This window comes from Macrobrachium nipponense, chromosome 9 (assembly GCF_015104395.2).
Source record: "Macrobrachium nipponense isolate FS-2020 chromosome 9, ASM1510439v2, whole genome shotgun sequence".
Taxonomy (NCBI): domain Eukaryota; kingdom Metazoa; phylum Arthropoda; class Malacostraca; order Decapoda; family Palaemonidae; genus Macrobrachium; species Macrobrachium nipponense.
This window is the reverse complement of record NC_061110.1, coordinates 9,522,670-9,546,843: the sequence shown is the minus strand read 5'-3', so window position 1 is coordinate 9,546,843 and position 24,174 is coordinate 9,522,670. Positions and strand designations below refer to the sequence as shown.

General features: G+C 38.7%; 2 protein-coding genes across 5 annotated transcripts in view; both read right to left on the bottom strand.

Annotated features, from left to right (window-relative positions):
* LOC135218330 (neurotrypsin-like) overlaps window positions 1–12,765 on the bottom strand; it is a 57,339-nt gene extending 44,574 nt beyond the window's left edge. For 2 of the 3 annotated variants that reach the window (XR_010315291.1, XM_064254559.1), the window contains exons 1-13: window positions 12,657–12,765; window positions 12,080–12,151; window positions 11,313–11,466; window positions 10,301–10,422; window positions 10,022–10,167; window positions 8,593–8,755; window positions 7,610–7,816; window positions 7,046–7,177; window positions 5,785–5,981; window positions 5,308–5,479; window positions 4,522–4,668; window positions 3,733–3,842; window positions 2,373–2,484 (exon numbers count right to left, since the gene is read on the bottom strand). Coding sequence is in view for 1 of the 3 variants with exons in the window: in XM_064254559.1 (XP_064110629.1) it covers window positions 2,373–2,484; window positions 3,733–3,842; window positions 4,522–4,668; window positions 5,308–5,479; window positions 5,785–5,981; window positions 7,046–7,177; window positions 7,610–7,816; window positions 8,593–8,755; window positions 10,022–10,167; window positions 10,301–10,422; window positions 11,313–11,466; window positions 12,080–12,151; window positions 12,657–12,731 (1,809 nt within the window). In the remaining 2 variants the exon portion in view is untranslated. Of the gene's footprint in view, window positions 1–1,227; window positions 1,550–2,372; window positions 2,485–3,732; window positions 3,843–4,521; window positions 4,669–5,307; window positions 5,480–5,784; window positions 5,982–7,045; window positions 7,178–7,609; window positions 7,817–8,592; window positions 8,756–10,021; window positions 10,168–10,300; window positions 10,423–11,312; window positions 11,467–12,079; window positions 12,152–12,656 lie in introns of all 3 variants that reach the window. The other variant, XR_010315290.1, reaches the window with a different exon arrangement.
* Window positions 12,766–17,845: 5,080 nt separating this feature from the next.
* LOC135218538 (tripartite motif-containing protein 72-like) lies at window positions 17,846–23,016 on the bottom strand. Of its 2 annotated transcripts, XM_064254910.1 has the most exons (5): window positions 22,718–23,016; window positions 20,423–20,661; window positions 19,632–20,294; window positions 19,339–19,373; window positions 18,770–18,908 (listed from the first exon to the last, which is right to left on the bottom strand). In XM_064254910.1, the coding sequence occupies exons 1-4, from the start codon at window positions 22,752–22,754 to the stop codon at window positions 19,350–19,352; spliced, it is 963 nt and encodes a 320-aa protein (XP_064110980.1). In that variant the 5' UTR covers window positions 22,755–23,016; the 3' UTR covers window positions 18,770–18,908; window positions 19,339–19,349. The 2 variants fall into 2 exon arrangements, with proteins under 2 accessions (XP_064110979.1, XP_064110980.1); XM_064254909.1 differs by lacking the exon at window positions 19,339–19,373 and having other exon boundaries at window positions 17,846–18,908; window positions 22,718–23,014.
* Window positions 23,017–24,174: the final 1,158 nt, after the last annotated feature.

Genomic DNA, 24,174 nt, shown 5'->3' with positions numbered 1-24,174 from the left:
TCTCTTCTTAAGTCTCTCCCTTCAGCTTTCCTACTGTAAAAATGACTAAATGTAATTTTCCTCGTAATCATAAAATTCTGAAATTCAAAATCTATTTTTTTACGTCTTTAATTTAATTTAATTTATCTTTCAAGTTATTTTTAAGATTCTGTCAGTATATTTTGTAGGCGTCACTAATCTTGTCTTTTCATGAGGCTTTTTTCCTCAACTTTCCATCTGTAAGAATTACACACACACGTACACACACACACACACACACACACACACACACACACACACACACACACATATATATATATATATATATATATATATATATATATTCTTACCCTAATAGTAATTTTTAGTTTTCTGTAAAACAAAGAAAACTATTGTAACGGCTTTGTCTGTCCGTACACAGATCTTTAAAAACTACTGAGTCTAAAGGGCTGCAAATCGGCAGTTAATCAGTCACCCTCCAATCATCAAGCATACCAAATTGCAACCCTCTAGCTTTAGTAGCTTTCATTTTTATTTAATGTTATAAAGTTAAACATGATCGTGCTTCTGGCAACGCTATTTTTTACTTGTTTAACTCATGGAAACAGCCAGATGCCTCACTGTTCATGGAACTAAGCATTCATTCAAAGAATGTTGGAGTTTATCAACCATTAAAAAAAACTTGTGTTCGATGTGTATTCCACATTCGCAGGTAATATAGAGCAACGTCCCATCTCCATGGCGTGTTGCTGGATATTTTTTCATAGTGTTATGGTTAATAATAGTCTATATAGCTTCTCGTATCTTCCGTGTAATAGTTGAGAATGTGTCTGCATGACATCATGCTCCTTATCAAGTTGGGGTTGAACAAATGCTAGATAGAGAATATTAGACAGAACACTCGGTAGATTGACATGACTATATTAAACATTTACTGTCCAAAGTTCTCATATATGTCTTAATACTAAAACTTGATGTGGGTGCACTAGGCCTAGCATTTGTTATGTTAATTATGCTGAGGTCACGAACGATAGCTTTGGGCATAAGTTAATGAATTTATGCTTGATTAGAAATAAAACACAGAGGGAATTTTGTTTCCGGTTATTATCTTGTAGGATGGGTTCATTCTGATTAGGCCTAGGGGTACTTAGTAGTACCACAACAACTTTGACGCCAAACGACTGCGTGGCCCCACGTGACACTATAGGCCTAGGCCTACTTAAGAGAGCTCTGGAATAACCATCTTACATTCTTGAGACTAATCCAGCCTGAGGTCTCTGTAGATGGTCTCCTGGATCCACTTCAGGTATTTCGTCATCCGCACATTTACGTCCAGGACCACGAAGCCGGGGAAACACGACGCTCCGTTGCTCACGATGCCGTAGAGTGTCTGGCGGCCGTTGGGGCTTCTGCAGGTCACAGGTCCTCCGGAGTCACCGGCACAAGGGTTTGCCAGGTTGTTCCAGAAGCAGACTCCAGAGGATGAGTAGTGGTTGGAGCCGTAAAAACGGTCGCACTCGATGTCTTCGATCGGGAAGGTCTTCGCTATGTATGGAACTACGGCGGATTGCTTCAGGTTGAAAATATACAGACATGGATTGAATTTTAGGCTTTAATATTATATAAAGTAATATAGATATATAATATATATATCATATATATATATATATATATATAGATATATATATATATATATATATATGAGAATAAGACCCTCTTAGTGTACTATACATTGAAACAACAATTAAACTTTTTGACCAGAAGTGAATTGTTACCTAGATCACCCGTCCCCATTGGTCATTGATCATAGAAATTAGTATATATTCGTGGGCATTCTCCGGGCCTAGGCTAGAAAAAGACACTAGATTACACGTGTAGTCCAGGTTTGTCCTTCTGTTACACCTTTCAAACCTATACCTACTCTCAATTTCCTTTCCATCTCTGAATGACCTCATAGGTCCCGAAGTCCCAGTACTTGGCCTTTGATTTAATTTCTATACTACATTCTAAATGTCCTTTGACCCTCAACAAGGCGTGATTCGACCTCCAGCTTACTCTATGCACGTGCTGAAATCTACGGTCAAATAGAGCGTTGTTTCACCAACGAATTTAAAATAAATACACTATATTTTATTAGAAAAATAATTGTTTTGTGCTGTTTAACATGTACATGATTTATTATAGTTTTTTTTTTTTTTTTTTTTTTTTTTTTTTTTGTTTTTTTTTTTTTTTTTTTTTTTTTTTTACAGTTTCATTCTAATAAATAAACCTTAAATTCCTATCGTAATATTCCCATGTCTTTAACTCAACGCGAAACACCTTTTTCTGACATTTTTAAGCTCTCTAGGCTTCCTCCCCGAGTAGGCGAAGACGAATTGACATGAAACACCTACCGACGAGTCGTTGGTAGAAGTCCCCCATCCTGCAACAGCGCAGGACTTCAGGTTCCTGTCGTAGGACTCACCTAAGCGAGGTAGACAGACGGCCTGTGCTCGTTCGCCAAGTCTGGAATGATAGAGACAATTCGGGAATAGAATTGAACAGTTTTATTATTATTATTATTATTATTATTATTATTATTATTTTATTATTATTATTTAGGAAGCAGACCCTCTCTCAAGCATACTTTATTAAAAGTAATGGCTACTTCAGCAGCGTTACACTTGTAGAGATCCTTCTCTATTTTCCGAATAGCGGCTTTTTCCGTGCTACTTAAACAGGCTAGTAGAGTGCCTATATAGAGGTCATGGTCAAATACAGGGTCAAAATCTGTGTATATATTTGAATTATACAGATAAACTATGATATCATAGTCATCACAGTCACTAATAATATACTTTTAATAAAGTTTATTATTATTTTTTTCTTACTGTACTCAAATATGGGACTTTTTTGGCCCATATTTAACTAAATCAGGTTTTTATTACAGTTTATGAATGAAAAATATTTATTTTATATATAGTTAGATTCCATCATTATTCCTCCTTGATAAGACCTGGCTAATGGGGGGGGGGGGGGGGGGGTGCGCGATTTGGGGCGTGGTTTGAAGGGGGTCTCAGCCCAAATCAGCACAGGTCCCATACTCGGATAAATTGGGGGGGAGGGGGGGGAACTGGAGTCAGTAATGACATTCATCCGTGCAGCATCCGGAAAACCAATTACGAAATGGGCCATTCGAGATAAACAACAGTGACCCCGACTAGGGATCAAGCTCAGAAGAAGAAGAAACCATTCGAAATAAACAACAGCGTCCCCGACTAGGGATCAAGCTGAGGATAAGAAAAAACCATTCGAAATAAACAACAGCGTCCCCGACTAGGGATTAAGCTGAGAAGAAGAAGAAACCATTCGAAATAAACAACAGCGTCCCCGACTAGGGATCAAGCTGAGAAGAAGAAGAAACCATTCGAAATAAACAACAGCGTCCCCGACTAGGGATTTAGCTGAGGCGAAGAAGAAAGAGCTAGACAAGTCTCATAAAAAACAACAACAACCCGACTAGGGATTGGGCTGATGAGAAGAGGAAGAAGAAGAAACAACTGTATGGGCCTCATCAAAAACAGCAACCCTGACTAGTGATTAAGCTGAGAAGAAGAAGGAGAAGAAACAGCTGTATGAGTCTCATCAAAAACAGCAACCCTGACTATTGATTAAGCTGAGAAGAAGAAGGAGAAGAAACAGCTGTATGAGTCTCATCAAAAACAGCAACCCTGACTAGTGATTAAGCTGAGAAGAAGAAGTATAAGAACTAACCTTATTCCTCTGCCATTAACAGGTTCGATCTTGATAAGAGCTATGTCATTGTCGAAGGCTGAGATCTCCCTATTGGCTTCGTGTATCCACAACTTATCGATGAAGAAGTCCTGCAGAGAGAGATTATCCATTTCATTACTTCAGGTACTCTAGCTACAACCCCTTTCATTCCTTTTACTGTACCAACGTTCGTATTATCTTCCTTTCATCTTGCTTTGTAGTTTTCTCCAAAAGTTATCTCTAGACGAAACCGGAATTCTTGCCTGACGCAAGACAAACGAATGATTCTTTTAAAAAAAGCATTGTAAACGATGATGATTGAAATGAAACTGGCACCTTTTTTTTATTATTAAGGGACAAAGGATTATTATAACCATTTCCTACCCTGTTAGATACAATCTAAAAAGGAAAATTAATAATTATTCTACTTTTTTCTTCCCGTGGGGTGGATGCTTCTCTCTCGCTCTTATACAGACTTCACTTTCAGCTGCTGTTTTCATTTATATACAGAATTTATTTCCTGAATTTGTACTCGACTCTGTCTCGCTTCTGCTCTGTTCAGTTCCCTTTCCACACAGTAGCGTCATATTCCGAGGAATCCGTCGTAGTAATAATTTAAATAATAGAAATTGACAATAAATTGAACCTTCTGTCGTGTGCTGTCGTGGTCCACATTCAACAACAGAGAAACAGAAAATAAGAATAACTTGACCCCTTCTGTCACGTGCTATCATGTTCTGTCACGTTTCGCATCAAACAACAACGAATCTTTGTGCATTGTGATCCCACCTGTTGGAAAGGTTCGTCGTAGTTGTTATTGTACTCTGCCACCCTCACGATGTAGTCCAGTTTCCCTTGGACGAGAAAACAGTGGGCAGCTGACAGGACGTAATATTCTGAGATGATGACAGCGCCGCAGTTGTGCTGGTAGCCTGTCTGGAAGTAGCAGAAGAAGAGGGGGGGCCATTGGATCTCATGCTGTCGATACAGGAGCTCAATGAAATTCCAGAGGCCTTTCACTGAAAGCTTTAAGAATTGAAAGACTTTCTCCTAGAAACCTTGAGATTTCAAAAGACTTGTTTTACTGGAAACCTTGAGATTTCAAAATACTTTTTACTGGAAACCTTAAAATTCGTAAGACTTACCCTTGGAAACTTTGAGATTTCAAGACTTTTTTTAACTGGAAACCTTGAAACTCAGAAGACTTTCAACTGAAATTGAAGGGTTGATTGGCTAAAACCAACCTTGGTTGTGTAGCTAGTGTGAGCTCTAATTTTGAGCTCTAATTTCACTTGGGATGGAGAATTGTTTAATGTATTTCCTGTTGAGTTTCAGTTCATTCAGTGGACAGTAAGTCAAAGTTTACCAGTAAGTAAAGAAAGTAACAGTTATACAAAGAATCTACAATAATAGCTTTGAGGTAAAACTTGAGATTAACATGTGTTCTAAGTCCACTTAGTAAGAACAATGTCTCATTCACTGCCTGGCAGATTTTAAGGCCTGAAAAGGTATCCAAAAACACTACAAAACAGATATGTTACGAGATACACAGAACTCTAAATCTAGAAGCCTCACGGGAGTCCTGTACTGAAGAGCGACTAGCCAAGGGACGTCGAACTGGGGGGACACGTATCCTCCTCTGATTTTGGCAAGGTTCGTCAGGAATCGGTCGGAGGCGTCCACAGCTTGCCCGCAGTCACGGGGCAGGACAGCTCTGAGGAGTTTGTCCACAGACTTCTTCGTTTCTCTGTGGATTCAATGGAAAACATGTTATTGTGTCATGGATGTCTAAAACGACTTGGATATGTTTCTTATGTACACTCAAGAATATTTGCTTGTGTACAGTAAAAATAGTTTGTTCTGCTCTGTGATTAGAGTTCCGTATTGTATGATTCTGATGTCGTTAATGTAATCCAAATGGATAAGACTAACAACCTATCACTTTTGTCTAGCACAGGTCCCAAAGGGACAAACTAGAAGGACTTTGGAAGAAAGAAGGTATTTATGGTATGACTCTTGGACAATATGTGCGTAAAGTTTCCTTGCTTTTACCTGAAACATGACACATATGCTGTATCCTGAGGCGCGCATGTGGTATTGGAGACAAAAATCTTGCATTCCTGAATATTTTTTTCGTTCCCTTTACAATCCAATAAGAAATTCCAGATAAAAGCAGATTCCACTCCAGGGGGAGACTCTTTGCGTGATGTGGCTTGCAGAGGATCGTGACCGAGCATCCTGCAGATGACCTGGAAAGGAAGGAAGTCGTTATTTTGCATAAGAAGAAGAACATCTACGGTGGGGGATTTCCTGGGAAAGATGCCTGGTAGTGATTATGCCTGTTTTAGACTTCAATAACTGCCATAACCTAGCCTGACCTAACATAACCTAACTTAACTTAGTCTGACCGAACCTAAGCATTCGTAATTGAATGGAGGATTAGCTCATGGACTTTTCCCACTGGTAAAAGTGCCTCTTTCTCCACTCATTGTACACACAACCTTATTTTCCTATATATTTATCTGAGTTCCTTCAAAATTATCAGCTGTACAGTTTAATTGACAACATTAGATGTTTGGGTCATCATGTGGTAGTATTTCACATGAAACGAAAATGATCAGTTATCTCAAATCCCAGCGAATGTAAGCATCAAAGAGACAGTGCGGTATTCATTGGGAATCATTTTGCAATATCTCCTGACCTTAAAGAAAACAGATGTGGTTTCAAATAATCACAGAAGGACGTAAGTTCAAGAAGGCAGCGTGAGTCAGTTTCTATAAGAATAGATGACTGTTTTGTCTCTTTAACTCAAATTGCATTTCTCTAAATAAAGATCAACTAATGGCTGGATAATCCCAAAGAAAGTGGAAGATAATAATCTTATCTATAAACTGGAGGTTCCACTTGAGCAACCCAAGTAGCTGACATAGAAGGAAGACTGGACCAAGTAGAAGTAGAAGGAAAAGAAAGGTCATCTTCAGTAACCCACACACAATGGCAGCCATAGTAGATTCACATCAACCGTGCATCTGATGTCTGTTCATAAGCCAATCACAAGGCTGGAAACTCTCAGTCTCTCTCAAGAGTTCACATAGGCAGGATGTATGTTCCACCTATCCAGAGGGATACTTTTGAAAGGCGTATCCCTCAAGAGAAGTGGAACATACATCCGGCCTATGTGAACTCTCTCGAGAGACTGAGTTTTCAGCCCCGTGATCGGCTTATCAACAGCCAATCAGGAGTGTTGTAAGGGACTGGACTAGACATCAGATGCACGGTTGATGTGACTACTATGGTCAATTGCTTCTCTCACCTGGGCATCCAAGTCGTCGAATCCTGTGCCGCAAACAGCTCCTGATGAAGGGAGGCTGCTGGAGCTGATCTCCACATGTCCGGCCTTACTGTTGCTCTTGCTTTTGCGACCAACCAGGTGAACATCTAGATTCTGAAACGTGAGGATTATTGACTGATATTTAGTATCTTTTATATGGATGTGGCCTGTAACTGCTACAGAATGGCCAGTACATTTAGCTGTAAATCTAATTACATCCATGCTAATGTTTTATACCCTAGTTTGTAAGGACACAGAATCAATCTTGCATGGCTAGAAACCCAGAATCTTACCACAGAGTCTTATCCCAGGATGGTAAAAGGTCCCAATACCTTTCTAAGTATGGTAACAACCACTGCACTGTTGCTTTGCATGGCACGAAATGCCTAACTCCAGTTTAATAGAAACCCAAAATAATTTGCATTAGTGTAGCAAAAGCCCCAGCATTATAAACCAGTGTGGTGGAAAGTACCAGAAACATACCCCCAGATTGAAAGAAGACGATTGGATCTTATTCTATTAAGTCTGAAAATCCTAACATCTTACCCCAGTATGGCAGAATACTCCAGCAATTGCACTAGTAGAACAGTTGCTGCCTTGTTTCCAGACAAATCCCGGACACTGCGTCAGAGAAGCTTCTGACCCACTACAGGAAAATTCGGTGAAGAGTATGGGCTCAGAACCCTCTCCAAAGTAAGCGCCCATGATTGCTTGCACCATGCCTCCTCCATAGCCAAGATTCCTGCACACAATCTGAATAGAATAATAATAATTTTCCAGTAATAAGCTGTTTTTCTCAGGACATTTTCAGTAATAAACTGTATTTCTCAGAACATTTTCAGTAATAAACTATTTTTCTCAGAACATTTTCAGTAACAAACTATTTTTCTCAGAACATTTTCAGTAACAAACTATTTTACTCAGAACATTTTCAGTAGTAAACTATTTTTCTCAGAACGCTTTCAGTAATAAACTTTTTCTCAGGACATTTTCAGCAATAAACTTTTACTCGGAACATTTTCAATAATAAACTATTTTACTCAGAACATTTTGAGTAATAAACTATTTTACTCAGAACATTTTGAGTAATAAAGTATTTTTCTCAGAACATTTTGAGTAATAAACTATTTTGCTCAGAACATTTTCAGTAATAAACTATCTCATTCAGAATATTTTCAGTAATATGTTATTTTTCTCAGAACATTTTCTGTAATAAACTGTTTTTCTCAGAACATTTTCAGTAATAAACTTTTTTACTCAGAAAATTGAGTAATAAACTATCTTACTCAGAACATTTTCATTAATAGACCATCTCACTCAGAACATTTTCAGTAATATGTTATTTTTCTCAGAGCAACATGCCTTCTTAACTATTGATCTTTGTATCAGAATCAGTGTGGCCGTTCGGGGCATTTTTCTATTCCCTATGAACAGAGGAGAAAAGGAAATTCAAGTTCAAAGAGACGAAAAGAATGCAACTATTGACTAAGTTGCATTCATCTCCCCAGAAGCCTGACAACCAAACTTACTTCAGCCTCGGCTTGACCAAAGAACGGATGGCATATCGGGCTCCAGGTTGCATTGTACTTGATGTAGACATTTCCAGCAATTGTGTTATCTGGGTAGACGACGTCCAGGTTGGATTCCAGGCGGACTATTCCCTCTTTGTTGCATAGCTTCTCATCTTCGTCACTGTAGTGGTCAAGAAATGAAAGACAGTAGTTACTACATGTGTTAATTGAGAGGCTGATTATATACACAACCTCAAGTCGTGGTTTAGCCTGTCCCTTGTGGAAACAAGAACAACGCGAACACTGAGAGTAAGGTAAATGTTGCTAAGGGCACTTGGAATATGTCGCCGGTTGGAAAGTAGTTAAGCCAACAAAGATATCAGCCTTTATATGTTTGCTTCTATGAGTGAGTGAATACAGAGCTAGTGTTGAGTTTCATTGGTTGGTGTTTGAGATCCTCAAGGAAGAGATTATTGTTCTCAACTGTTTCAAGTGAAATGGCTTGTCTAATACTGTTATATCAGGCTAAAGTTTGAATGTTTAATGGTGCACCAAGATTGAAAATAATATGCTGGCCATTCACTTGAAGCAGTTGTTAACAATTATTATTATTATTATTAAAATAGTTCAACCAGACCACTGAGCTGACTATCAGCTCTCAAAGAGTTGCGGGCAATGTCTTCCTTGAGTATTTAAACCTCCATGCAATGAAACTCCAGATGCCATATCCACTAGTTCACAGTAGGCATGAAAGGGAAAAAAAACCATAGGTGCTTTTGCATATACTCGGAATCATAGAGGACACCAGCACCCACACCCATGGTTTCATCCCCTTTCTGCCTTGGCATGTTCTGCCCTAGTCACTGAGGTACTTCACCACACATATTCTGGGCAAATTTTGAAAGAGACATTCAAGATTAGCAGACTTACATTTTGTTCAACTTAGCATAGATTAGAACATCGTTTAATGGGGCAAACAGCGTCCTTTCCGAGCGGGTTATACATAAGGTTTCACTGGTGGCCGTTAATTGCAAGTTCTGGATTGACGTCAGTTTGGAGATGTTCCGAGACTTTTGACAATTCTTGCTATCTTCAGGACCCTGTCACCTTGTCAGTAGGTTACCTCAGGCATTTCTGCCACATAGGCAGGTGGCCAAGGGTGTGCTCATTTGCCAGATTTCATGAAGGTCGGACACTCGAGCCCAAAAGAAGCTATAGTAGATTCACTTCAACCGTGCATTTGATGTCTAGGCCAGTCCCTTACAACACTCCTGATTGGCTGTTGATAAGCCAATCACAGGGCATCCTACCTATGTGAACTCTCTCGAGAGACTGGGAGGTTCCAGCCTAGCAATTGGCTTATCAACAGCCAATCAGGAGCGTCGTAAGGGTTGGGCCTAGACATCAAATGCACGGTTGATGTGAATCTACTATAGTAGGTACATACCTTCCCTTTGCACAGTCGCCAACTCCATCACAGACGCTCGACTCGGGAATGCAAGGACTAGACGAGAGAGTCTCCAGGTCACACACGAAATTGCCGTCCGAACAGCCTGGAACATCGCCGCTTGTTTGGCAAACAACGCCGGCAACCTGTCGTTTGTTTCACAAAGAAATTAAGATATATATCTAAGATTAGGAGATAGGAAGCAATCATATGACAGTTTGTCCACATGTAGTGATGCTGAAAATTGAAAACGCAAAGTTAAGAGTTATTCCAACTCACCTCTGAGATGTCACACATATCTGGCTGGTTTTCAGACAGAATACACTTATTGATGTCGGATGTCCCACTCAGATCTGGACAGTCCAAATTGTACATTGACTGCCATCCTTCAGGGTCCCATCCTGTAGGAGAGGATAAGAAATGTCTAGGAGTCTAATTTGAGTGAGAATGTTCACAGTGAGGCCCCTGGAGCTAAAGATTGTGTTGCATGACATATGGTGAACGCTTAGCTTCCCAGTTTACTAATGTTTTTGCAGAGAAATGAGTTCAGTTCTTGAAAATGTCACAGAAGGAATTCAAGACGTTAGACCTTCACTGCGTAGTCGTTGTATCACCATACATCAGCATTCTTAGATGTGGGATACATTTGTATATTGTTAATAATTTAGATACGTTCTGGCAAAAGACAGCAGCACTCAAGATACTAGTTTTCGGGCATCTTTTAACACGAACTTCTTAAACTTTATACCATTTTTTCCCTTTTTGGACCAGGGCTAGAAGGTCAGTAGGACTAGACTATAGGTGTCCAGTCCTACTGTCCTTTGATCTGGGCGTATTCACTCAAATTATGAAAATTTATCTATTTTCATAAAACACTGTCAGTCCAATTTCACGGATTTTAAAGTTACGGAACATGTATAGCCTATTGCAGCTTTAACCCATTATGTGTCCACATTTGTCAAAGTCTTGGGTAAACTCATACTAAATCACATAAACGGACACACACGAAGATGTCGTTAATTAATATAATTAATCAACCACACAATATAGAGATGGTTGTATACATATAAAACTGAGATCCCCGAAGGGCTAGTACTAAACACGGCGTCCCAAGACGCTTCCACCATGTTTAGTACTAACACCTCGGAGTAGGCGATGAAGGTAGATACATAATTAATACACCAATTCTGGTTACACCTTTGATTGGGAATGGAATTCTAATAAAGAAAATAGGGATTAAAACTTAAAAACGCGTTCATTCAGTGACTCCGCATTCCCAACAAGAACTTACGAGAAGATGATTGTTGTTGTTGTCCAAAGAAGTTCTGGCGGGTGAACCTGAGAGCTCTCGGGAAACCGAGCCTCGAGCACACGGCATTTGCTTCGGACATTCCGAAATTATCGTCACACAGAGGCAGGAGTTGCTTGTCCTTCCCGGCTGATACCTTCAAGAAATAAATAAATAAATAAGTATTGAAAACATAAATAACATTCTGTCTTCTACATAGAAGGAAGACACGAACGCAATAATCTTTAAGCAAAGCAATGAAATGTATCGGCTAGCTCCTACTGAAAGAACCGCGCACTTCACGAAGGTGCGCTGTTCCATTCTCTTTCTTCCGTCTTATTACTCTCCACCCTCTCCTAACAATAATTGCTTCATAGTGTAACTGCTTTGAGGTTTTCCTCCTGTTACACCTTCCAAAGCTTTATCTCCCTTCTCAATTTCCCTTTTCAGCGCTGAATGACCTCGTTGTATAGGTCTATGCGTTAGCCTTAGGCCTAAATTTTATAATCCATTCCATTCTACTGAAAGATCATGAAAGCTGCAAAAATGAATGCACATAATAAACAGATAAATCAAACTGACAAACGAATAAGTCAATCAATACACAAATTACAAATAAGTCGTATTCCGGTTGTACTACACAATCAAGCAACGAATCTCAAAATCCCAAGCGGTGGATATAGTCATCGTACAGAAAAACTGTGACGCAATCCACTGTCTTTATAGCAAGGAAACGGACATCGTACAACAGTCATTAAGAAGTCTCTTACCATGACGTTTCCTTCAGAGGGAGCCTTGCCTCCTTGCAGTTCGATCTGACCGATCTTGAGAACTTTGAATGTCTGCAGAAAGGAAAAGGGAAAAATAAGTATTTTATAAGTATTATAAGTGTAAATATATGGTATTAGAGCCGGGGGTGGGGGTAGGGCGGCGGCCGGTCAGGAAGAGTACGTGAATAAAGTTACATTCTAAGTTTATGTATGTATGTATATATATATATATATATATATATATATATATATATATATGTGTGTGTGTGTGTGTGTGTGTGTGTGTGTGTGTGTGTGTGTGTAATAAAATAAAGCAAATATACAAGACATACATATCGGTCTAGTGCTGCATATTCTCACATAACTCAATGTAAGGAAGCTGTAGTATGGAAAAAATACAAAGGAAATTATATTTCGTAATGACATTAAACGCACCGTTATTCAGCGGTAAATCCACGCTCAGTTTTAACTGGGTTGACTGGTGGGTGGTAAGGAGGCAGAAAGCCAGATTACTTAGCGAATGTGCTCCAAACATTGACAATGTTATGCGTGCACGTGTGCGCGCAAACACACTCACCTGTGACGTTACTAATGACAGGTAGACAGTCAACAGGAAGATATTCAAATGCGCTAGCCTTCTCCATGGTACCATAGTCACGTCACTGTATTACCTGGAAATAAGTGAATGAGAAAATAATTATTGACCAATTAGTACTAATTTTCCACTGATCTCTCCAGTACATGACGTAGCTTACTATGCGTCTATACACACACACACTACAACCATGTAGTACTAAGCCTTAGTAGATGGTTGGAGAATGTGTGTGTGTGTGTATGTAGACGCTTTCTTAAGTTTTGATTTAAAATTTTCTTTATATTTAGTTAATAGTTTATTTTTTTATTCATGCATTATGTAATGAACATAACCCTTCTTAAAAAATTTCCCTCACTTGGTATTTTAATGTATTACTATTTTTTCTATCACTTTGTTGACGAAATTATCAGTTTATCTCTTGTTCCTAATAACTGAACTCTTCTTTTTTGCATTTCCTATTACTTTCTGCAACTTTTTTCAAGTGGACAACACCTTTATTCTTTGGAAGCTTGATTTCAGGTCTATGGTGCTCCCTGTAGGCTTATTCCATATGAATATGGGTGTATCTTAATAATAATAATAATAATAATAATAATAATAATAATATTCAATTAAGGCATTTTTCGATGGTTAACAGTACAGTTTTCTGGCTGTTCTGTTAAGTTTATTTTTTATTTTATTTTATTTTTGCGTCGAGTTCCACCCTACCATGATGGCCATCTATCGGTGCAATGTAGGACGCCTCACAATCCATTGGTTCGGAAGACTGTAGTAGGAAAATGGTCTCTCACGCCTTGCAAGGCCTCACTGCAGTTGCAATAAGGTGAAGAAATATTGCCGCGTCAGGGGAGATACGACGATTACCCAGTGGTTAAAAAGAGTTTTACTTCATCTCCTGTTTTTTTTTCTCTTTTTTCTAGGAACGAAATCACAACAAGAGATATCGAGTTTTTGCTCTAGACAGAGTGACTTTGCAGTTTCTTGGTCTTCCATCCCTCCCCCCTCCCCATAGACCTCCCAAGATACCACGGAGGAAGTCGCAGACTACATGGTCTACTGGCTAGAGCCGCTAGACCAATCCTTCATTACGAATCACTTCCAGTGTGGAATTCTGTCATCACTTGGGTGAAGTCCATTAACACATTTTTCTCGAGAGGTTCCATGCCTGTTTAGCGCAGCCTTGGGCATTCAATGAAGCGAGATGGTACTATTGGCCTACAGAGAGATGCTGGCTTGATTTAGCCATTCTAATCTTGCCTTATTTAGCCTGTATGTTACTTCTTTTGCTAAAAGAAGTAACTGGGAAATAAAACCGCTTCTTTCACTTGGATGAATGGACATAATATCTGTGGCGTTACAGAAACCTTGGCCTACTCAAGGCTTAGCCTCTGCGCATGATTTGACCTTCCACAGTCATGGGCTTGATTCTTTCGCCTGAAGGGACTCTTTTTAAGCATAGTACGTTCCGTCCTTCCTTATTCATGCCTCAAATCATTCATTCATCTTTTAGTACTTAATTAATTCCTCTCTTTCTGACTAAAGGGTGCTTTGTTTTGCTCATTTTATTGTGCTCTTCCGTGCTTTGTGATTACTTTTTTTTTTTATCAAATGGTTGCTCTACAGTATGTAAACTAGATAGGCCTTTGGCTTCAGGTCTAAAGATTTTTTTACGAATTCTTTGGACCTGAGGCCAAAGGCCTAACAAGTTTACATACCGTAGAGCCACCCTTTTGGTAAAGAAAGCACAGAACATAATCACATTCCACATAAAATGAACAAAGGACTACAATGTTTTCTTTTGGAGTTTTTAAGACATTAAACTCTGTTTTGTTTGATCGGTTTCATGTTCAGCTCAAATGTCATTTGGAATATGAAGAATCATCAAAAGTTACAACAAACCCTACAGGCCTGGAACAAGCTGCAGTAAATACTACTTTTCCTTCTTATCTACACGTCACCACCGAGGTGCTTTAGTATAGTACTAAACATGACGGCATCCCAAGGAGCTTCTACTATGTTTAGTACTAGCACCTTGGAGGTGACCCGTAGATAACTAGCCAAATTCTAGTCAATATACCTTGATCTGATTGCTACTCGGCCCAATCAGTTTGATATATAAACATTTTCTCTAATGCTTCTGTAACTGAGAATATAATCCATCATTTCATGAAACTGTCAAGCTAAAATAGCCAGTATTTAAATTTTTTTATAAATGTAATTGAAATATATGCTTATTATATACAAATTTCTTTTCGTTATAACTTTTAAATTTTTTAGAAGCGTAATATTTAATAATGGACACATTATTATATTTCCCCTTCAACAAAATAACGTTACCAAAAAATATAGCGCATTTACAAAAGCTATTCGTACTTTTTGTTAGAACCATCCAAACATTCATCTAGACTTAGCACAAAAAACATATTTAGATAACTAAAACGACACATGGTCTTATGGCTAGATGCTTCGGGAAAAGGCACAGAAAACCCTATATAATATATATATATATATATATATATATATATATATATATATATATATATATATATATATATATATATATGTGTGTGTGTGTGTGTGTGTGTGTGTGTGTGTGTGTGTGTGTGTGCGTGTGCGCGCGTGTGTTGTGTGCAGCTTATAGACCTAAATAACTTCCATATTTTGATGAAGAAGCACATAGACCTATACCTTGATACCCCTTTAAAAGCCTACATATCCTTAGGACTTTATGTTGAAATAAAGAAGCACATAAAATAAACGTAAAAATAAAAAATAAATAGCATTAGTCTAATGTTATGTATGTTTAAATGGATAAAGGTGAGATTGTGTCAATCAGTCAAATACTGTACTTTGCTAAAAGCGGAATTAATTGTCTTTGAAATATTTATTTTGATAACCTTAAAGGACACAGACAAAAAATAAATTATTCAGATGAATAAAGACGCACTTTGACCCGTCTAAAGTACACATTGCGATAGACGCATTGGTCTAGAGGCCTTATAGATGTGAATATTAATATATTACGATAACAAAAGTACACAGAACTGAAAAAAAATATTCCTCGTTAAGTTCAGAAGCACTTATGATGATCAGTGCATCATTTCCAATTATAATGTTGGCAAAAAAAAACAACACTATAGGTCTTCAAAACGACAGACACACAAGATAAAAATCCACACCTCGCAAGAGTAGTACTATACTCGGAGCCAAGAACCACAAGCTAGCAAGGCTACACCACAACTAAATATGTACGTAAAATATCTATTCGACGTTATTTTCTGGCTTGACAAGTGTGGCGGTTCACGCAAAATGGCTTCGGATACGGATTCCTAGGTCGGAGAAACGATTTTTAGACGCAAAGGCAGTGCCTCAGTTGGCCCTTCTAAATGGTGGTTGGTGGTGGGCGGATGGTGTGTCTTCAAGGGAAGCGATTTGGAACTTCTTAAGTTCCTTCTCTCTCTCTCTCTCTCTCTCTCTCTCTCTCTCTCTCTCTCTCTCTCTCTCTCTCTCTCTCTCACACACACACACACACACACACACACAAGCAGCATAGAGCCTCTGTTAAAGAAATAATTACTCCATTTACTCCGGGAACTAATTTATAGGTCTAGGACTAGGTTAGTGATTAGCCCTCTTGCAAACCACCATATATCGTTATTACTTTCATAAAGCCTTGGCAGTACTCTGACATTGATTATAATAGCAGGACGCGCACCGTAACGTTTGTGTATGCGGTTTGCAGATCCTGCAAACCGCAAAGTGTATGAACTACATGTCCTTACTTTCGTGGTTCTTAATTTTTGGATTTTTCAACCTGGCAGACTTTGAGATATAGTACCAAGCGTTCCCATTTTCCCTTTACTAGGCCGTGCCCATGGCAAGTATCTCTCTCTCTCTCTCTCATAGACACTAATGTAAAATTAAATAAACCTCACTCCGAGGCAGGAGTAATAGATCGAAATAGACACGTGTATAACAGCAACCATATTATGAAACCTCCCTTGACCTTTATTTTCATTCACTCACTTGACGAGTGAACACCTTCGTCGACATCTCGCTTACTGGGCCATGATCTTGCAGGAGTTCGTGGGTGGCTGGGGCGTGCTTAGCGAAGAAAGGGCGGGAACAAGCAGCTGTATAAAGGCGAAGCCCTTTTAGACCGTGCTAGTACTACCGCGCCACAGTTGAACGGTTCCTTGTCACCAAATATGTGTAATGTAACGGATTGTTATTGGACTCAGGGCTGCCATTTTGGCTTTCTCCCAAAAAAGATAGGTGTCTGAAGCCCGTTGGAAGTGCTTCGTAATATCCTTGCTAAAACAGGAATAACGCAGATTAGAAACAGAATAAGCACGCATTCATTTATTCATTCAAAGAACCCCTCCTTCCTTCGTTTATTTCCGTGGGAAAGTGAGGCTCCCACCAACAAGAAACAAATATTTCCATGTTATATCTCGTTCATATTTCCTCCCACAGGATATTATAATATCCGAATAAGAAAACGATAATAAGAAAATGATTAACTTAACGCGAAGTAATTCATTCTCCACGAGGGAAGACGAAGTACTATTTATTCCCAATAATGTTTTCGTCTTAATCTGGTGATAGATTTTTATTAAGAGGCCTTCCTGTTACCTTCAGATAAAGGTCTCCTTTTCTCATTTGGAATCTCGTCTTCCTGAGAGAGAGAGAGAGAGAGAGAGAGAGAGAGAGAGAGAGAGAGAGAGAGAGAGAGAGAGAGAGAGGTAATTACCTCATACTCCGTCTAAAATGTTCACGATTATATACGTAATTGCAAACGGCGAGGTAATCCTCACCCATCCTGAGTTAACCATTTAAGTAGACATCTATAGCTTATTATTATTATTATTATTATTATTATTATTATTATTATTATTATTATTATTATTATTCATAAGATGAACCCTATTCATATGGGACAAGCCCACCAAAGGGGCCATCGACTTGAAATTCAAGCTTCCAAAGAATATTGAGGTGTTCGTTAGGAAGAAGTAAGAGCAGGTAACGGGAAACAGAAAGAAGAGATCTCTTTTGTCAGAAAGAAAAAATAATAAATAAATAAATGTATAAAAGTGCATTAAAATTCCACGACATGCTCAAGGGACTTCCACAATCCAGCGGTGTGAAGGATAAAAAGATTGAATGAGAAATGACCGTATTATAGCTCGTGTTAATATTGTTGGGACAAAGTCATACTCGTGAAGATTTTCCACATTTAATCAGCAAAATGCTTCTAAATAACTTCAACAATCACATGGAGGAATTGGCAGCGGGCCTATTCCTTCCTGAACACTGTATTGAGCTCCCAGTCGCCTTGAACACTTGACTTCTGTCTTTCATATCAATTATATGTTTATATCAGTGCTGTTACGTAATTCTAATTATTTATATGACTGAAAAGATTATGAATAGCTTCATGTCGATACCACAAGCATGATAAAAGGGAGTATTTTGGGAGAACTTGCAACCTATTCTTGTCAGTGTTATTGAGACTAGACTTAGTAACTATTTACTTTCCGTGCAACTCCCTTTTTTGTACTAGTATTTGTTTGCGTGTGTATATTTAATCCTTTTGACACTTCTCTCTGTCTTCTTACGCATATTAAGAAGCCGATCGCAAGCCTTCTACCTTTCAAACTACGAAGAAGAAGTAGAAGAAGTAGAATTCTCGAGTTCCTTCTGATACTGCACCAGCGCAGACGGTGGAACCACGACGCCGCAGCGACTCACCACCACCGACGTCGCAGGCGAACACTCAACGGCTCTCTGAACGACATCCAGCCCCGCCGAAACATCCCCAAACGGACAGTAACAGGATGCGGTGTGATCGACCTTCGTGTAGATGCTGAACAGAGCGTCCATTTCGCCCTTCCCTCCGGACGTCCCAACCACTCGCCCCTCGGCGGACTTCCCGGCGAACTTCCCGTCCCATTCCAGATTCCCCATCACGCCCTTCGCGCTCGTGCTCCCGTCGGAGGTCTTGTAGACGCAGCCGCAGATGCGTTCCTTGGAATCGTCCTTGTGTGAGCTTTTGAAGTGGCCTCCCGCGTAGGACGGGCCCAGGGACCCGAGGCAGAGGGCGAGGAAGTTGTGGGCCCTTCGCAAGTGGCCCCAGAGGCGTATGTACACCTTCCCGAGGTAGCAGTCGCCGAAGGTGAGGTCCATAAACGCCTCGGGGTCTTTGGTTTGAAGCAGCAGAGCGAATATGTTCCACTGCAAGACAGATTAGCAACAATATTAACTGGTTCGGCGTCTTTCAAAGCATTGGAGAATAATATCGCCAGTTAAGAAGGCCTGTCCACACTAGGAAACATTGTTTGCAAACAGTTTGGAGCTAACAGTTTGCAAAATTGTTTGCAAACATTGTTCGCAAACATTGTTTGCAGACAATGTTTCCTAGTGTGGACAGGACTTCACAGACTACTGTACTCTGTACTTATCAGCTACATTATCATCATTATATTTATGCTACATTGTCATTATATTCATTCTGCATTATTATCATTATATATATGCTACCATTGCAAATGTGGCACATCGTTAAAAATATGTCTCTTAAATTTTGAATGATAGGTTTAAAGTACAGGTTTGTTTAGGTTAGGAACTGCGAGGTATAGCTGTTAGCTGTAAAATATCTACTAACTTTGGTCTTTGTCAGAAGCTGGACCCCAAAAGCGTCTGTAATTAAAAAAACTAATGGTATTTTTCAAGCCCACTTACCCTTACAAAATAGATATATACTGATAACATCTTATATATGGGTAATTACAGTAAAATATTAACATTCAAATACATAGATTATTTGTAAAATGTACAAGATTTTTTGTGAAATTCTGGTAAATCTAAGTCAACCTTGATAAAATTCTGCATTTAATACTGTAAAAATGGTAAAATATTGTATATTTTCTGTAATGAAATTTTAATAATAAAAATTACCTTTATAACGAAGGTGCTATTGATAGCTTTCGTCTGGAAAGAGGACAGCAGAAGCTTGTTGTCTTCCCAGGTTAGATTCGCGTAGCGACAAGCGTCATCCCTCACGCTGATGGTCAGAGGCCAGGGCAGCTCCATGGAGGGTATGCTGGGCATCAGCTTCTTCTGGAGCGACCTGGTTAGGTCTATTGCAGTCGCAACGTTCTCGTTCTCCGCGCTGTTATCGTCTTCCCCAGCTGCAGCGAGGAGCTGGAATTCCTCCTCATCTCTCATCATACCAGAGATGACAGACTGGATGCTGTTCAGCTTGACCTGACACAGCTCTGCCAATTCGACATCTGTCACTTCACCAGCCTCTTTGCACAGTTCAGTGACCTTCATCTTGAGGTGGCTGAGGTGCCTGTGATCTCCGAAGAGGTTCAGCAAATCGACTAGGATCTCCCTCGATCTGTTGTAGAGCAGGGACTGCTTCTTCGAAAAGAAGCGATTCACTTCTTCGGAATGGCTCTTGACTTCGCTCTTGATTTTCATGAGACGCTCTTGGGCAGAAAGGATTTCGTGGGTTTCTTGTCGGTGGTCGCTGGCGACGCACAGTCCGCAGACGACCACCTGGCACTGGCTGCACCATAGGTCTAGTAATTTCCCGTGTGACGAGCACGTCTTTGGCTGTGAAATAATTTTTCAAGCTTCGCTGAGACATACAACAAAAATTCCAATCTCGTAACTGCATTATTTCGTTTACAATTCAGAGGTACAGAACATCTTCTAAAAATAGTAATAGCGCAACGACTAACCTTAAACTGTGGCATATTATCAGACAAGCTGAGTATAGAGAAGTTCATCGGCAACCTCTCGTATGTATCCTCTGCAATTGCGTCCCTGCACGTCGGGCAGAAGTGCTTCTTGCTGTCTTTGATGTTGCCGATGCAGCTGCGGCAAAAGGTGTGGCCACACTGCAGTATCAAGGGGTCACGCTTTCCAGAGCTGTACTCCTCAGAGCACACTGCACAAGTGGTGGCCTCCTCCATCACCTCTGCAACGAAGATTCATTGAGCTCTTCCACCTTCCTTTCCTTCTTTTTTTGTGAAGGTTTGTATCACCTTTATTCCCTAAAGAACCTTAGATTAGTCTAGGTTCTTTACTCCTATCCCTAAAGAACCAGGATTAGTCTAGGCTCTTTACTCCTATTCCTAAGGAACCAGGATTCGTCTGGGCTCTTTACTCCTATCCCTAAAGAACCTAGACTAATCTAGTTTCTTTACTCCATTCCCTAAAGCACTTAGACTAATAATAATAATACTGCTTCATTCCTCGAAATCTATTGTTCACAAATCTATTGTTCACACTCATAAAGAACAGAAATTAAATCGAACATGGCTTTTAACTTTGTATTTCCTTGTCAAAATTAACTCTCTCTCTCTCTCTCTTTCTCTCTCTCAGATAAGTGAGCACACGATGTCTCCTCGGAATGACTTAACAAGTCTTTGAGACATCCCAATCCCTATAAATCCTTGTAACTCTCTCTCTCTCTCTCTCTGTACATTAAGTGCCTGCCTATACTCTGTTTTTTTCCATCTGTCCATCCGCCTGTGGTGTTTCCGTATGGTAACACTGCGTCCCGGGCTTTAGATAGTTACATTTAGCTTACAATCAACAATAATAATATCCTATTTAGAATATTAACGGTGTACTTCACATACAGTAAATTATTAAAACACTTTTCAGTTGCAAATGTACACCCAGATATCCTTTTATTTACGGGACGCAGTGTTACCATACAAAAACACCACAGGCGGATGAACAGATGGAAAAAACTGAGTATAGATATGTGTGTTTGTGTGCAATATAGAACACTGGAATAGGGTCGTTGCTTAGACCTCGATCAAACATTAGACGTAGTAGAAGGACAGACATGTCGAAATCAGAATGTCTTTATTACGATTCGTCGACGACGTTTCTGAACCACAATTGTGACAACGAAGGGCACTCGACTTAATTCTTGGTTCATGGGCGTCCCTAGGCGTCTGTATTTCAGTACTGATGTCCAGATTTTGATCTTTTTTTATGACTGTGTATGATTATTTATAGTTTTTATTTTTTTTTTTATTTTTATACCTGTGAATTATTACTATTTGTTTTGTTGGCATTTTAGCCTTCAAAATGGCACAACTCTCTCTCTCTCTCTCTCTCTCTCTCTCTCTCTCTCTCTCTCTCTCTCTCTCTCTCTCTCTATATATATATATATATATATATATATATATATATATATATATATATATATATGTATACACACACACACACACACACACACACACACACACATATATATATATATAATAATATTATATAATATAATATATATATAATACTTTATTGTAATTTACCATAAATAACCACAATCATGTTAAAGATGTGATATCCCACACCATACAAGCTAACTTTACCTTACCCATCCTAATTCTGACATCTTTGCAAAATTGCCGATATATTGAATAGCTGCTCCAACATTTATCATGGTTATCTAACTGTAATTATGCATTTCACCCAAATATATACACAAACAAGTAGCAGTTAAGAAATGAGTGAAATTATTGATTAAGAATGACTGTTTTTGCAGTGCATTTTTAATAACCCTTCCACAGCGTTGTCACTAGGAAAGCAACTTTCTTTTATATTTAGTCGTTTGGTAACTTAATTAACAAATTATCAAGTAAATAATAATAAAAAAAACAAGACTGGCATTAAAAGGAAAGCAATTTTATAAAGCAATAATGTAATAAACGCGCAAAAGAAATCAGCGTTTATCTGATCCCCCCGTCAACAAAGCTTTCTTTCAAAGCGCATACCCAGTTGATGCCACAGATATCCTGACAAGCTTATTGTGGTGGTGGTGGTAGTAGTAACAGCGTAATGTTGGTGTGATTCACGCTCACGTGACAAGCGTGACATCATGAAGAGTTATAACAAAAGACAGTTTCTTCTAGGAACTCATAGTTTATCTCGACTCGACTCGGCTGAAGTCTGACAATATAGCAGTAGTCTACAGTTCAGAGTGTAAGTCTATGCTACAGTAGATTAGCCCTTCTTACCTTTATCCATGATGACATTTGTGTGATATAATGACATCGAATGGCATTGGATTCAACCAAGCGCCACTAAATTTGGTTCAATCCCTTCGCAGCTCCGCGAATTGGTCTAATTGAAGCACCCCCTAGCTCCGCTGCGCGTAACAGTCTATATAACTTCGTTCACTGCGCCAAATCCCGTCTACTGAATTCCGACAGGAAAAGACAGAAGGAGACAGAGACAGACGTGTACTACAGACGTCGCCATGACCAGAAGAAACACTGTGAGAGCGTCGTTGTTCTCTCCACTTATGATGAACTGAAAGAAAATAAATTTGATAAGGAGGTACCTAGAGATAAGCCATTTCCTTTCTACGGACTTGTTAGAATTTTTCTCTATATTTTCGCCGTCCTGGGAACTCTGCATCCTTTTCAGGATGTTTTTAAAAGATGTTGGGAATCTTTTCACCGAATTTACTCTTTAGAGAACTGAATCTGCTCGTATGGTAAGTTGGTAACCCACGAGAAAAATACCTCTTGGCAACTCAAGAGATACGGCTGCTAAATCATCAAGAGATTATACCAAGTATGAACTTTTCTCCGTTATCTTTGTGTATTGCTTCGAATGGTGGCCTATATACTATAATCGCTCAAACATATTATCGAAAGGTGGGAAATCAGCCATTAAATGAGTAATAATTTTAAAATAAATTAATTTTTAAATAAACGAACTTTTACTTATGTATCATACATTTTTTTTTCTGTTATAGAAAAACAAAAGTGATCTTTGCCAAGAGTTGTTTGTATAAAACCGAATATTTGCGTAATCATGCGTGTTATTACCATATATATATATATATATATATATATATATATATATATATATATATATATATATATATATGTGTGTGTGTGTGTGTGTGTGATATATATATATATATATATATATATATATATATATATATATATATATATATATATATATATATATATATATATATATAGCAGCATTCAGCAGGGTCCAACAAACACATCAAAAAGGGCCATATTTATTAGCAAGAGACGTTTCGCACATTATCTATGTGCATCTTCAATCTGTAAGAACAACATAAAATACGTTAAAGTTTAAAAAACATGATTTTTTATATAAAAAAGATTAAGTTAAGACAAAAAAAAAGTATTATACAAAAATTAAAATTAATACAAATTAAAAGGTATATAGTAAAAAAGGAACCAGTTCTCACCAAACCATCCAAAGGAGAAGGAGAAGAAACGAATGAACAAAACTTCTCCTTCTCCTTTGGATGGTTTGGTGAGAACTGGTTTCTATTTTTACTATATACCTTTTAATTTGTATTAATTTTAATTTTTGTTTAATACTTTTTTTTCTTAATCTTTTCTACATAAAAAATCATGTTTTTTAAACTTTAACGTATTTTATGTTGTTCTTACAGATTGAAGATGCACATAGATAATGTGCG